Source organism: Macaca thibetana, chromosome 16, assembly GCF_024542745.1.
Source record: "Macaca thibetana thibetana isolate TM-01 chromosome 16, ASM2454274v1, whole genome shotgun sequence".
Classification (NCBI taxonomy): Eukaryota; Metazoa; Chordata; class Mammalia; order Primates; family Cercopithecidae; genus Macaca; species Macaca thibetana.
The window spans coordinates 11,458,370-11,472,933 of NC_065593.1; the positions used below are offsets into that span (position 1 = coordinate 11,458,370).

At 49.5% G+C, this 14,564-nt stretch overlaps 2 protein-coding genes across 2 annotated transcripts in view; both read left to right on the forward strand.

Moving 5' to 3' along the window:
• The window catches only part of STX8 (syntaxin 8), a 691,269-nt gene that overhangs the window by 36,604 nt on the left and 640,101 nt on the right, over nt 1-14,564 (forward strand). The window lies entirely within an intron of this gene.
• RCVRN (recoverin) lies at nt 914-11,766 on the forward strand. Its single transcript, XM_050765513.1, has 3 exons — nt 914-2,438; nt 8,482-8,593; nt 11,303-11,766. Exons 1-3 carry the CDS (start codon nt 2,058-2,060, stop codon nt 11,410-11,412), a joined length of 603 nt encoding a protein of 200 aa, XP_050621470.1. The 5' UTR covers nt 914-2,057; the 3' UTR covers nt 11,413-11,766.

The window sequence follows — 14,564 nt, forward strand, 5'->3', positions numbered from 1 at the left end:
TAAAAATACAAAAAAAAAAAAAAAAAAAAAAAAAAAAAAAATTAGCTGGGCCTAGTGACAGACACCTGTAGTCCCAGATTCTCAGGGGACTGAGACAGGAGAATTGCTTGAAACGAAGAGGCGGAGGTTGCAGTAAGCCAAGATTGCGCAACTGTACTCCAGCCTGGGCAACAGAGAGAGACTGTCTAAAAAAAACAAAAACCACTTTACCTGCCTAGAGACTGTGGGGTTTATTCTTCATACTTCGTACCCCAGGGCAAAAAAAGAACTCTCTATCCACAGTGGCAAGGCTGGGGTTCTGAGTGTGTCCCCTCGAGCACTGCGCGCCGCTAAGGAAAGTGCATGCCCACCCTCCCTTCCCTCTGGGTGACAAGAATCCAGGTGTGCAGCGTCCTCACTAGGGTGCTTCCTCATGCTTGATACTCCCCGCTGCGCTGCAGGGACGCGAAGCCCGCCTTGGCACAGCTCCCTGTCTCTGATCACTCAGTTATTTACCCATTCACTCAGCAAACACGTTTTCTTGCCTGCTTACTCCAAGTCCGCTGCAGATGGACACCCTGCAGCCTGCCATGGAGCCGCAGATAGATTTTGTTTGGCCCATATCATGTTTTATGATTTTGTTTTTGTTTTTGTTGTTGTGTTGTTCTTTTGTTTTTTTGAGACGGAGTCTTGCACTGTCGCCCAGGCTGGAGTGCAAGAGTGCGATCTCGGCTCACTGCAACCTCTGCCTCCCAGGTTCAAGCAATTTTCCTGCCTCAGCCTCCCAAGTAGCTGGGATCACAGGCACCCGCCACCACGCCCCACTAATTTTTTGTATTTTTAGTAGAGACAGGGTTTCACCATGTTGGCCAGGCTGGTCTCAAACTCCTGACCTACTGATCCACCCCGCTCGGTCTCCCAAAGTGCTGGGAATACAGGCGTGAGCCATCGCGCCCAGCCATGTTTTTTAAATTGCAAATTAATTGCCAAAGTTGAAAAGTGTGGAAATTGCATCGAAAATTCTGATTTCTGGATTTCTCTTGACTAATTAAAAAAAAAAAAAAAAAAAACTCACGTTCCCATGTGACCACGTTTGCTGGCAGCCCCTTCCCGAGGTGACACAGGCCTGGCTGCCCCCTGTTGGTCCCTGCAGGCAGTTCACCTTCACTCCCTGTGACTGATGGGCAATAACAAAATGAGTGTTTAGCATTAGCCAGCCGTGTGCCAGGTTCTAAGTGTGTCGCCCATATTGACTCACATCAGCCTCACAATGACAGTGTGGTAGATGCTATGATGCCCATTTATTCAAGAAAGGCTTAATGGGGGCCCAAGCCTATCAGGTTCTGGAAATGGAAATGCATCTGGGAACAACACAGACAAAATCCTGTCCTTCCTAGAGCTTTCATTCCAGTGAGGGGACATGGGGCGTGCTGAAGACGGTGGGGGGTGTGCTATTATAGATAGAGGGTCAGTATAGGCCTGGCTGAGCAGGTGACATTTAAGCGGAGACGTGACTGCAGTGAAGGGTTAGAAGAGTGTCCCAGGTGGAAAGAGGTGAAGAAACATGCCTGGGGCCACACAGCTAGTTAAGTAGCCAAGCTGGGACTTGAACCCATGCTGGCCCCAGAGCCTGTGCTCCTAACCACTGCATTCTAGGGCTTGATGTGAGATGCCAGCCCTGCCCTGAGATGCTCAGAGTTAGTGAGGAAGAGAAATAGGGAACGTGGCTGCCGTTAGAGGGCTGGGGCTGGGGGTGCAGGAGGCCCCAGCTCTGAAGGTTCCAACTTCCTGTCCTGTTCTAGTCTCCTCCCAGGAGGCCGAGATGAATTGCCTGCCTGCCCTGGGCTCTTTATTTTAATCTCCGTAGGGTTCTGGGAGCATCCCCCCCCCCACCTCTACAAAGCTCCTGGGCCCCTCCTCCCTTCAAGGATTGCGAAGAACCGGTCGCAAATCCTCCTAAGCCACCAGTCTCTCCATCTTCAGCTCACACCAGCCCTGAGCGCCAGCCTGCGGCCAGGGGACCACGCACGTCCCACCCACCCAGCGACTCCGCAGCCGCTGCCCACTCTTCCTCACCCATGGGGAACAGCAAAAGTGGGGCCCTGTCCAAGGAGATCCTGGAGGAGCTGCAGCTGAACACCAAGTTCTCAGAGGAGGAGCTGTCCTCCTGGTACCAGTCCTTCCTGAAGGACTGCCCCAGCGGCCGCATCACCCAGCAGCAGTTCCAGAGCATCTACGCCAAGTTCTTCCCCGACACCGACCCCAAGGCCTACGCCCAGCATGTGTTCCGCAGTTTCGATTCCAACCTCGACGGCACCCTGGACTTCAAGGAGTACGTCATCGCCCTGCACATGACCACCGCGGGCAAGACCAACCAGAAGCTGGAGTGGGCCTTCTCCCTCTACGACGTGGACGGTAACGGGACCATCAGCAAGAATGAAGTGCTGGAGATCGTCATGGTCAGTCTCCCCTCTCCCCTTCTGGCTGGGCGGAGCCGCGGTCACTTGGGGCTGGGGGCCCCTTGCTGCAGAGTGAGTGGAGCTGTGGGTGGAGCGGGGGATTCAGGCCACTGGCTCTGAGAGCCTGGTGCTCCAAGAGGCTGATATTGATAGACGGGTGGGCACTTACCCACAGCTTCGTTGTCTTCCTGAAACAGAATCTGAATGTTTCTTAATACATCCATGTTATGCTTTGCTTCACGATGTTTGGGTCATGTATGGACCATATATACCACTGTGGTCCCATAAGCTTGTAATGGAGCTGAAAAATTCCTATTGCCTAGTGATGTCATAGCACAGTTACTTTATTTTTTAAATGCGTTTAGTGTAGTCTAAGTGTATCTATAAAGTCTGCAGTAGTGTACGGTAATGTCCTAGTTCTTCACATTCACTCGCTACTCGCTCACTGACTCACCCAGAGCAACTCCCAATCCTGCAAGCTCCACTCATGGTAAGTGCCCTAGACAGCTCTACCATTTTGTATCTTTGTGTTTTGTTGTTGTTGTTGTTGTTTGAGATAGTCTCACTCCGTGACCCAGAGCTGGAGTGCAATGGCGCAATCTTGGCTCACTGCAACATCTGCCTCCCGGGTTCAAGCAATTCTCCTGCCTCAGCCTCCCAAGTAGCTGGGATTACAGGCGCACACCACCACGCCCGGCTAATTTTTGTATTTTTAGTAGAGATGGGGTTTCACCATGTTGGTCAGGCTGGTCTCGAACTCCTGACCTCAGGCAATCCACCCACCTCAGCCTCCCAAAGTGCTGGGATTTACAGGCATGAGCCACAGTGCCTGGCCCATTTTTTATCTTTATACTGTATTTTTACCACATGTTTAGCTATGTTTAGATGTGCAGATACTTACCATCGTGTGACAACTGCCTGCGGCACTCAGGACAGTCACATGCTGCACAGGTTTGTAGCATAGGAGCAAAAGGCTGGACCATGGAGCCCAGGGATGTAGTAGGCTGTACCATCTGGGTTTGTGCGAGGACTGTCTATGACGTTCCCACATGGAAATTGCCTAAAGATGTGTTTCTTGGAATGTATTCCTGTCTTTGAGCGACACATGACTATATTTACATTTTTTTCTTTCTCTCCATCCTTTGTTTCTTCCTTCCTTTATTAAAATACCCTTTGAAATTTTCGGCAGTACACATTCAACTTGAATCGCTATTCATTCTAAACACACTATGCTTCAAATATAAAGTAGAAAGAGGTCAAAGTTGGGGACATGAACTCTGAGTTCTAGTTCTCATGTTCTCCCCAGCTTGGGGCAGATCGCCTGTACCACCCTTGAGCCTGCACTTGCCATGCACGGCGTGGCTCCCCAGCTCCTGACAGGTTCCCTGTGAGGCGTACACGCTTCCACATGGTTCCCAACACACCTTCTCCCCCGTCCATACTGTCCTCGTGTCAGATCCTTTTTGTGAAAGTAATGGCAAAAACCACAATTACTTTTCCACCAACCTCGTAGGTGTCTTGAAAATGTTTTATCTAATGTATAAGTAACTCATGAAATTTAGAAGCCTAGGCAAAAGAGATTAAAAATTGCCTCATCCAAGGAAAACTTTTCTTAGTATATCGGTATATACCTTTTCAGTGTTTTACGTATATAATTTTTAAACAATGTTAAAGCTATGACATACTCACATACGATTTTTATCATACATTTTTCAGTTACTCTTTTATCATGAGTGCTTTCCATATCATTACATATTCTTCCAAAACAGTTTTTTGTTGTTGTTCAGACAGTTTCACTCTTGTCGCCCAGGCTGGAGTGCAGTGGCGTGATCTCAGCTCACTGCCACTTCTACCTCCCAGGTTTGAGCAGTTCTCCTGCCTCACCCTCGCAAGTAGCTGGGATTACAGGCACCCGCCACCACGCCCGTCTAATTTTCATATTTTAGTAGAGACAGGGTTTCGCCATGCTGGCCAGGCTGGTCTCAAACTCCTGACCTCAGGTGATCTGCCCACCTCGGCCTCCCAAAGTGCTGGGATTACAGGAGTGAACTTCTGCACCCAATCTCTTCCAGAACGCTTTTAATAGCTGCTTGGAATTCTGGCTTATGGAAATGTGGAAATTATTGAACATTCCTATGTTTTTGGACATTAGGTTGTTTCCATTTCTCTCCTATTATACCAGTTCTAATTTCCTTCATTTGATTTATTTTTTTTTTTACTTATTCTTTTTCAATCCCCCTGCCCCTGCCACTTGCTTTATTATTCTAATTCCATTCCTGTTAGTAGAGACTGTTGTTCAGATGTTATGCATTTGTAATCATGCCTTCATTTGCATGATTACAAATGCACAAAAATTTTCCACCCTTATTAGCAGAAACCATAAATAAAACAGCAAAGCGTGCAGCTTGTGGTCCATGGGCTTATCCTCAGTGCGCAGCTCAGGCCTCACGTTCCGGCAGGCATGTGTCTCCCTCATTGTTATCTTGGCACAGCCTGCAGAGAAAGCTCCCTCGAATTGGCTGTGGGGTCTCTTGCCTGGGACAGGGACTAAGTCTTCAGAGCCACATAAACAATGTGGGGCCCAGCAGAAGCCTACAAATGGATACTCCTTGAAGAAAAGTAGGAGGAAAGGGAGGAGGGGGAAATGAGGGAGGGAGAGAGAGAAGGTGGAAGTCAGGAAGGAAGGAGGGGGAAGCAAGGGGCAGGAAAGGAGGAGAGAAAGGAAGAAAGAAGAAAGGAAAGGGAGGAAGGGAGAGGCCATCAATGGCTGGGGCTGTACAAGGTGGCAGAAGGCTCTACGGTTCACCAGATTACAAGTTCATGGGCAGAGCACTGACTGGGGGAGTCACAAGTGAAGCGTTCTAGTCCCAGCTCTGACTCCAACTAGCGGTGTTGCTGTGGGAAAACCATTTTACCTTCCTGGGCCCAGGGTGAGGATTTGATTATTTTTGCAGCCTCTCCCGAGGCCCTGAAGGTCTGTCCCTCTGTGTTGGAAGTGGGGTGGGCAGGCAGTCACTCCCAGCTTCTGGCTGGCACACCTGTACATGGTACCCAAGGCCCTGCACAGATGGATAGGAGTGTAGGAACCACCTACACTTGCGTCCAGCTCAGAGCTCTGAGTGCTGCCAGTGAGGCCGCTGCCCTGGGCTGCTGGCTTTGGTCTCCTTGCTCCTTTTTCCAGCACTAGGAGGCTGAAGGGGAACTTCTCAAAGCTATCGACCTTCCCTCCAGGATAATTTCACAGCCATTATTGCCCCTGCCTGCCCTGCTCACAAGTGTCTCCAGGGAGGCAGAAGGCTCTGGCCAGAGCCAGTAACCTCCCAACTGCCACCCAACATACCTGCCTGCCCTCAGCATCCAAGGACCTACAACCTTGGGTGTCCCTTCAGGACCCAGCTGGCGCTGGTGTTCCTGAGCCAGTGGAATCCTAGAAACTTGGAGCTGGAAGGGTGCATGGAGCCCCCTTGTCCCTTTCCCTGATCTCACAGGTCTGGGGGCACTTCATGCTTTCCCTACTTTGCATAACCAACTGCTTTATTAGAGGGGAGGGAGGTGAGAAGGATGGGATCCTTGAGCCCAAAGCTAAGCCTTTCGCTGAATCCGTCCTTGAGCAGAAGGTTAAATGAGGGTCTTGCTGTACCATGGGAAGACCTCTGAAAAGTTCTTGCTGATGCCTCTCCCTCCCCCCCAGCCTTGCCCAACGCTCTCCAAGACCTTCCAGTGATAAGGAGGTGAGTGGGCTATAGCGTAACACAAGGATACCAATTCTAGAATCAAAATGCCTGGATTCAAATCTCCACTCTTCTCCTTCTAGCTGGGTGACTTCCAGCAAGTTAGTTGTCTCAGTTTTTTCATCCATAAAATGGGGCCAATCATACCTTCTTCATACGGTTATTGTGAAGACTAGGTGTAAAAAATGTTTAGAAAAGTGACACCTAGGCCAGGCAGTAATCCCAGCACTTTGTGGGGCCAAGGTGAAAGGATTGCTTGAGCTCAGGAGTTTGAGACCAGTCTGGGCAACATAGTGAGACCCTGTCTCTACAAAAAATTCAAAGGAACTTGCTGAGCATGGTGGTGCGCACCATAGTCCCAGCTACTCAGGAGGCCGAAGTGGGAGGATTGCTTGAGCCCAGCATGTCGAGGCTGCAGTGAGCCATGATTGCACCACTGCACTCTAGCCTGGGTGACAGAGCAAGACCCCGTCTGGAAAAAGAAAAAAAGAAAAAAAAAGAAGAAAAGAGAGTGACACCTATTAAGTACTCAACAAATGTTAGCCGTTATTGCCATAAGTCAGTCTTACTGAGCAACTGAGGTACAGTATGAATCCAGAGGAAGAGGTTTACTCTTCTAAAACCTGTAGGCAGTAGGGTCTGAGGTAGTGATTCCCAAACTCCAACCTCAGGACTGCCGTCATATTTGCATCAGGAAGCTTTTTCTTTCTTATTTTCATTTTTTTAAATAAGTGAAGTTAATATGTTTACATAGTTAGAAAATCACAGTACAGAAAGGTACAAAATAAGAAGCGAAAGGCTTCTTTGTCTCTTCCCTGAATTCCCTGTCCCTTATGAGGGCCTCAAAAATACAGATGCCCAGGTCCTACGCCCAGGAATTTTGATTCAGTAGATCAGGTGGGGGCCTGTACATCTGTATTATAACTGCCATCTGCTCCCACGGGCTGGTCGGGCACTGAGAGGGACATCGTGATGGAGGTGACCCAAAGTCCCTGATGTGTCTTCCATAATATTTGTACCATTTTACATTCCCAGCAACAGTGGACCAGGGTTCCCTTGTCACCACACCCTTGCCAACGCCTGTTATTTCTTGTCTTTTTTTATTACAGCCATTCTAACAGGCGTGAGGTGATATCTCATTGTGGTATTGATTTATGTTTCCCTGGTGATCAGTGATGGGTTTCTTGATACTTGCTGGCCACTTGTACGTCTTCTTTGGAGAAATGTCTGTTTGGGTCCTTTGCCCATTTTCTTTCTTTCTCTCTTTTTTTTTTTTTTTTTTTTTTTTAGATAGAGTTTTGCTCTTGTCACCCAGGCTGGAGTGCAATGGCGTGATCTTGGCTCACTGCAACCTCCGCCTCCCAGGTTCAAGCAATTCTCCTGCCTCAGCCTCCCGAGTAGCTGGGACTACAGGCATGCACCACCACACCCAGCTAATTTTGTGTCTTTAATAAAGACGGGGTTTCACCGTGTTGGCCAGGCTGGTCTTGAACTCCTTACCTCAGGTGATCCACCCGCCTCAGCCTCCCAAAGTGCTGGGATTTACAGGCGTGAGCCACGGTGCCCAGCCTCCTTTGCCCATTTTTCAATTGTGTTATTTGTTCTTTTGCTATTGAGTTGTAGGAGTTCCTTATATATTATATACAATGTGTATATTATATATAGAGACAGGGTCTTGCTCTGTCACCTAGGCTAGAGTTCAAAGGTGCAAAAACGGCTCACTGCAGCCTAGAACTCCTGGGCTCAAGCAATCCTCATCCTCCCGTGTAGCTGGGACTGTAGGCATGCCTACCACCTCTGCTAATTAATTTTCTCTTATAGAGATGGAGTCTCACTTTGTTGCCCAGGCTGGTCTCAAATTCCTGCCCTCAAGTGATCCTCCTGCCTCGTCCTTCCAAAGCGCTGGGATGACAGACATGAGCCACCGCACCTGGCCCCTTATGTATTTTTGATATTAACTCCTTATAAGATACCTGGTTTGCAGATGTTTTCCCCCATTCCATAAGTTACCATTTGATTTTGTTCATTGTTTTCTCTGACGTGGAGAAGCTCTTTAGTGTGATGTCATCCCGCTTGTTCATTTTGGTTTATGTTGCCTGCGCTTTTGGTGTCATACCCAAAAAATTATCAAGACCAGCATCAAGAAGCTTTTCCCCTATTTTCCTCCAGCAGTTTGACAGTCTGAGGTCTTATGTTTGAGTCTTTAATCCATTTTGAGTAGATTTTTGTGTACAGTGTAAGATGTGGATTTTCCGGGGTTGCCAACCGCTTAAAGTTCCTCCTAACGAGTTCTTTCTTTCTGTTTGGTACAGGCTATTTTCAAAATGATCACTCCCGAGGACGTGAAGCTCCTTCCAGAGGATGAGAACACGCCGGAAAAGCGAGCTGAGAAGATCTGGAAGTACTTCGGAAAGAGTGATGATGGTGAATTCCTTTTCCTTCATTGCTTTTGATTTTTCAACCATGGGCTATTCCCTGGAAACCCCAACAAGATTTATTCTTCCGAGTCACAGTGTCCAGGCAGGACGGGGACACCTCATTCCACTGTATATTTTTAGAGCTGTCTGAAGGGTTCGACAGGGGAATGGCCTTAAGGGTGAGCGGGAGCCAAAACTGTTTTCTGTACAATTAGAACAAGAGCAAACTTCAGCTCACCCTACCTTTGAATTAATTTCAAGTCCCAAGTCAGTGGGATCTAAATTGCTATGGTTTTACTTTGGGAAGTTGGTTTGGGTCCTCTGAGAACCACCACCAAGATAGGATTAGATTTAAATGAGATTGCAAGAGACTTATGGGAGGAAAGGCTGATGAAGGAAAACAGGCAGGGATCGAGAGAAGGCTGGGAAAGCCATCAGACAGCCAAGAAGATCTGACCCCTGGCAGGGAGAGAGGGGAAGGAAGGAAGGTTAGGCAAGAAAGGAAGGTTAGGTAAGTAATGCCTGAGACAGTGCATTCTGAGGAAGTGTTGACAGAGTCGATGGGGTGTCCTCGGTGCCCCTGTCAGTCAGTGGCAGGAAGCAGTCCTCAGGAAGCGTGATCTTGCATTGTAGGCAGTGATGGACTCCAGCCCTCGGCTGCTGGGGCTGTGTGTCTGTGATGCTCATGGCCAACACAAGAAGGATGCGGTAAAGGAGCTGGTATTAGGCTGGGGCTGCAAACACATGTGGCTGGAGGGGCAGGAATGATGAAAACAAGTCATGTGGACAGTAATCTATAAGCAGTGCGGATTGGCAAACAGCACAGGGTGCACCTCGGGTCTGATGGCTTCCAGCATGTTCCATGTGGGAATATGGAACCCGTGGTTGAGACATCATCTGATTTTTTTTTTAAGAGAAGCCAGCCACGGAGATTTTAAAAATGCAGTGTGTCTCAATTGATAAAACACAGCGTGGCCCAAACACATCCAAGGGTCCTGTGTTAACCCCTTTGGTGACCTCTGGGGGCAGTCTCCTACCAGGGTCAAGAAGAAAAACCTGAGCAGGATGCTAAATAAGGGAAGAGAGAAATGATCCTGCCCCTCCTAATCTGCCAACAAATAATGAAATAAGAGAAGCACGAAGGTCATTGGGGTAGGAGGGACGTAGGACACAGAATTTAAGGAGGCGCTTATTCTCAGGGATCAACAGTGCACTCACAGGACCTGAAAGTGAGTGCCTCCTTAAATTCAGGCCTTGGTACTTTACCCACCTTTCCGTCATCAGCCCTGATTGGCACCTCTCCTTTGAGCACTTTCTCCTCCTTGCACAGACATTGGCTGCCAAGATGGCTTCTTTCAGCACTTCGCCCACTGGCTCCTTAATTGGCTTCCTGACCTCCCTCTGGGTCTGTTCATGTGTCGAGCCCTGTGTTCTGCTCCTGGGGTGTTCACTGGAAACCGCCCCAGTGAACACCCCAGGAGGGCATGATGTCAGAGGCTGACGTGTTACTCCTGTTCATGACATGCTCTACGTGTTTCCACATGGCCCATCTGGAAACAATGCCTCACGGCAGAGTCAGGCTTTGATGGTGGGAGTTTCGAGCTCTCTGTGGGGTGGCTGGGATGTTAAAACCCAAGACTTGTGCAGGAAGCCATCCTGGATCCTAACCCAGAAGGGATTAAGGGTATCCAGAAACGCCCGGAGCATAAGTCAGAAATCACATCCAGTTCAGCAAAGCTTTGTTGAGCAAGGACACTGTGCTAGGCACTATGAACATACAACAGAAAGGAGCAGCTGTCTCACGCAAGAGGTATTTCTGTGTGTGACTGCCTTCCCCGCCAGATCAACAGTTTCCCAGGGAGGGACTTCATCTCACGCTCTTCTATTGTACACCCCACCTCCGCTCCCTGCAGGGACCTTGGCTCCAAGCACAGTAGCATCTAGGCTCAGGACCATGCATTTAACTGGACTGATCTGAATACAGTAAACCACCTGATAAAAACACCAGAAAACCGGGTGTGGCTGCAACAAGGCTATCTCAGTCCTGATCCCAAATAAGGAGGCAGATGAGACTGGGGGATGCAGGGATGGATGCATAGGAAGGGGTCGTGGCGGAGTTGTCAGCCAGGAATCATGGGGCTGCCTGTGTGCTACAGATGCCAAAGGGACCTCTCTGCAAGCCACACTCCCCCTGGCATGATGTCATTGGGCCCCTCACCTCTCACTCCTATGTCTGTGGGGACGTTGTTCCCTGCTTCTCAGCTGAGACTCTGGGCTGTCACCCAGATTGTTTTGCTATGCTCAGACCCCCAGAAGCTCCTCCTGAACTTGATCTTAGAAACGAGCTAATACAGAAAATAGAATAACAATTAATAGTTATTCATTATTGAAGTATTTAATAGCCAGCAAGGCAGGGGCACCGGCCGATCGGAAGAGGCACATAGCACAAGATTGGCATCTCGGGGCCCCCCTCCAGTGCCAGTCATTCACCTCCTTTTGCTGGTCCCCAGGAAGCTCCAAGGGGTCATGGGAAAGGAGGTGGGTATCTGGATTAGGGTGGGAGAATATTGAATACTCAGGGCCACTGAATATTCAATATTTTCATAATAGATACATTCACAATGGGGATACGGGCTGGATGTCAGCCTCATCGCAGCTTGCTTGGCTATCAATCCTGGCTGTTTTATGTATGTATATATTTTTTCCCAATGCACAGATAAACTTACGGAGAAAGAATTCATCGAGGGGACCCTGGCCAATAAGGAAATTCTGCGACTGATCCAGTTTGAGCCTCAAAAAGTGAAGGAAAAGATAAAGAATGCCTAATGCCAACTGTTCAGTTGTCCTCCCTCCACCCACCACTCACACGACACCCGTGAGCGCGTGTGCACGCACACACACGCACACATCCACCCCAGGGCCAAGAGAAAGGCCTGCACACAAGCCCACAGCACAGCTCCCTGCCAAACTGAAGCATCTGTAGTGACCCACTGGTTCCTTCTTCCTGGGTCTTCAGCGTCCCTCCCATCATCCCCGGTCCCACCCCTCCCTCTGCCCACCAGCCCATGGGCCTGTGCTAATCCCAGGATTAGGCCATAGGAGTCCTAAGTGTCACCCCACTGTAAGCTCCTTTGTGGAGTGCTGGGTAAGCAGTTTCCAATAAATGTAAGCTGAGCTGGGCACATGGCTGCTGGTCATCCTTCACCTGGAAAGGATATGATTGCTGTCGGCCACACCTCCAATACAAGGTTGTGTTGCGATGGCAGCCCTAGGCTGGGCTGCTTTGGTGCCGAATGAGCCTGACGCAGTCCTGCTCTCGTGGAGCTCACGGTCCAGAGGGGGCAGTGGAGCTGGAAGGAGGCCGTGACCAGTGGCCCAGGTTACCATGGAAACGTGCAGAGCAGCAGGGGAGGACACAGTGGAAGGGGCTGACTGGTTAGGGGGGGATCAGGGACCACATCCCTGAAGAAGGGAGATTTACATTCAGACCCACTGCACACAAGGTGGGGGAAGGGGTCGGGGTGGGGAAGTCTCAAACAGAAGGCGACCGACACAGAGCCGCTGAGGCACGAACGACCATCTCAAGTTCCAGGAGAAGGTCAGGGTGGCTGGAGAGTAGGAGGAGGAAGGAGAGCAAAGTGTGAGCTGAGCCTAAAAGGTAGGTGGGGACTGGACCATGCAAAGCCCTCCCTGCAGCCCGTGGTAAGCACTTGGGGGCTCACCATGGGGGCGGCAGTGCCACTGTGGAGTTGGAAGTAGGAGGGTTTTATGTTTGTAAGAGAAGTCCCCAGCAGGCTAAGATAAGTCAGAGGGGAGCGATTGGGGGCTCCTTAGGGGCAGGGAGCCTGATGAATAAGCTTTTGCAGCCACCCAGATGGCCTGGGCCAGGGGAAAGGCAAGGGGATGGAGAGGACCAGACCCAATAAAGATACATTTAGGAGGTAGCATCCACCTGGCTGGCTGAGCGGTGGGGAGGAGGGAGGGCAGTAATGGCAGCCAGGTCTGTAGCTGGGGCAGTGGGTGAATAGCAATGCCATCTATGGAGATGAGAAATTCAGGGAGCCTTTGAGGTTTCAGGGAACAATGACGAGTTCAGCTTCAATATAGTAAGAGGTGAAGGCAGAGCCGCAGATGGCCCTAAAGCCCCTTGTTTTAAAGACAAGAAAAAGGAGTCCCAGTGACAGGAAGGAGCTTGCCCAGGGGCGGCCAGCTGAGGTTCTGAGGTCAGGTCAGGGCTACCCACCAGCTCCCCACTGCCTCCCTCAAAGCTCCAGGGCCTGGGATACCCAGGAACTCCATCAGTGGGTTCTCCAAGATCCCTGGGTTTGTTGCTTTGAAGGTCCATTTATTCTCCAGCCTCAAGTTCCAAGATGAGGTCAGAAAAATGCATGGATGCCCTGGATTCTTGACTGACCTGTCTGCAACCTCTCGAGGCTGGGGAGTCTCCAGTTGCTGGTGTTGTGATGCCTCCAGACCCCACTTTAGCCACAGAAATGACACAATCACCACTGCCAGAGAGCACTCCTCTGTGTGGAGAGCAAACATGAGAATAAACTTATGAGCCGTGCGCCATGCTAGACTCTGCCGTCATTATTTCATTGATGGAGATGTTGTTGTCTCCATAGTACGGATGATGATACTGAGGCCAGGAAGCATGAGTAGGAGTTGGTACTTAAACTGCAGTCCTTTTGATTACACCAGGTTTCTCCAATAGTTTTGACCTGGACACAGCAGGATAGAGAACTCTAGGATAGCACAGTGTCAGAGCTGGAAAGGGGAGGGAGGCTACAAGGCACGAGCCCAGAGGTTCCGGGAGGAGGATTATTAGAATCATCTGCCCAAGACACTTCTCCCATGTAGACATAGTGGGCTATATATAGGAGCTTGTTCAGTGGGAGATAAAGGACCCTGTGGGTCCAGTCCAGAGTGTTCCAGGAATATAACCAAAGGGCTCAATGTCTTACTCCAATACTGTCCGCCACACTCCATGAATAAATCTGGTTGCTTGGAGGATGAGGCTGGGGCTTCTCACTTCTCTCTGAGGTCAGGCTATCATTGTCACTTGAGTCTAAAAGGACAGACACTGCATAATCAGGTCCTTGCTGGTTTGTGGTTCAATGAGAGACATAAAGGGGGCCCTAGAGCTTCCAGTGGCCAGTGGAGAACCAAAGAGTGAAAACCTAATTAGCACCTCTGTTTTTTAGCTTAGGGCAGAAGGACCACTTGGGCTGGGATTCTGTACAGCTCTGTGACACTCTGTGGGAAATAAAGCATGAAGTTTAACTTGGCTGAAGGGAAGAGGAGGTGGAGATAGTGATGAGCTATGTCATCAAGACTCTTCCAGATGCAAAAGGTAGATGACCTGGCACAAATTGAAATTGATTGGCTCTTATAACTGAAATTCTAGGAGTAGGGCTAGCTTCAGGTCTGGCTTAATCCAGGGGCTCCAACGATGTCTCAGGTTCATTTCTCCCTCTCCTGGTTCTGCTTTCTGCTGCCACCACCATTCTCAGATAGGTTCTTCTCATGCTGGCAGGATGGTCACCGGCAGATCCAGGTTGCCTTCTTCATGGTTCCAATTTCAGCAGAAAAGAGAAAATGCTTTTTCTTGAGTCCCAGCCAAAGTGTTAGGATTGCTTCTCACTGTTTCTGGTTAGTTATATGCCCAGCCTGACTCAACATCTGATGCCAGAAGGATGTGCTGCTCTGCCCGGCCAGCAGATTTTTATGCCCGTCCTTGAACTGAGGATAGAGTCAGGACAACTCAAGTTCCATGGACTGAGAGTAGGAGATGAGTGGTTTTTCCAAAAGGAAAATTGGGTTACTATAAGGAGGGCAGATTCTAAAAATAGATGTCTACTATAGAGACCTTGGGGAAGTCATTTCCTGTCTCTAGATCCCTGACTCCTCAAATACATGTAAATTCAAGGGCAGAAATGGGTCTCATTAAGAACAATAATCCAAACTGCCCCAGTTTC

What these genes read in the sequence shown, in the direction of transcription:
- RCVRN (XM_050765513.1), top strand. Translation starts at nt 2,058, where the DNA reads ATGGGGAACAGCAAAAGTGGGGCCCTGTCCAAGGAGATCCTGGAGGAG. An exon ending in AAGTGCTGGAGATCGTCATG is followed by an intron (nt 2,439 to 8,481) that starts GTCAGTCTCCCC and finishes TGTTTGGTACAG; the next exon opens with GCTATTTTCAAAATGATCAC. An exon ending in CTTCGGAAAGAGTGATGATG is followed by an intron (nt 8,594 to 11,302) that starts GTGAATTCCTTT and finishes CCCAATGCACAG; the next exon opens with ATAAACTTACGGAGAAAGAA.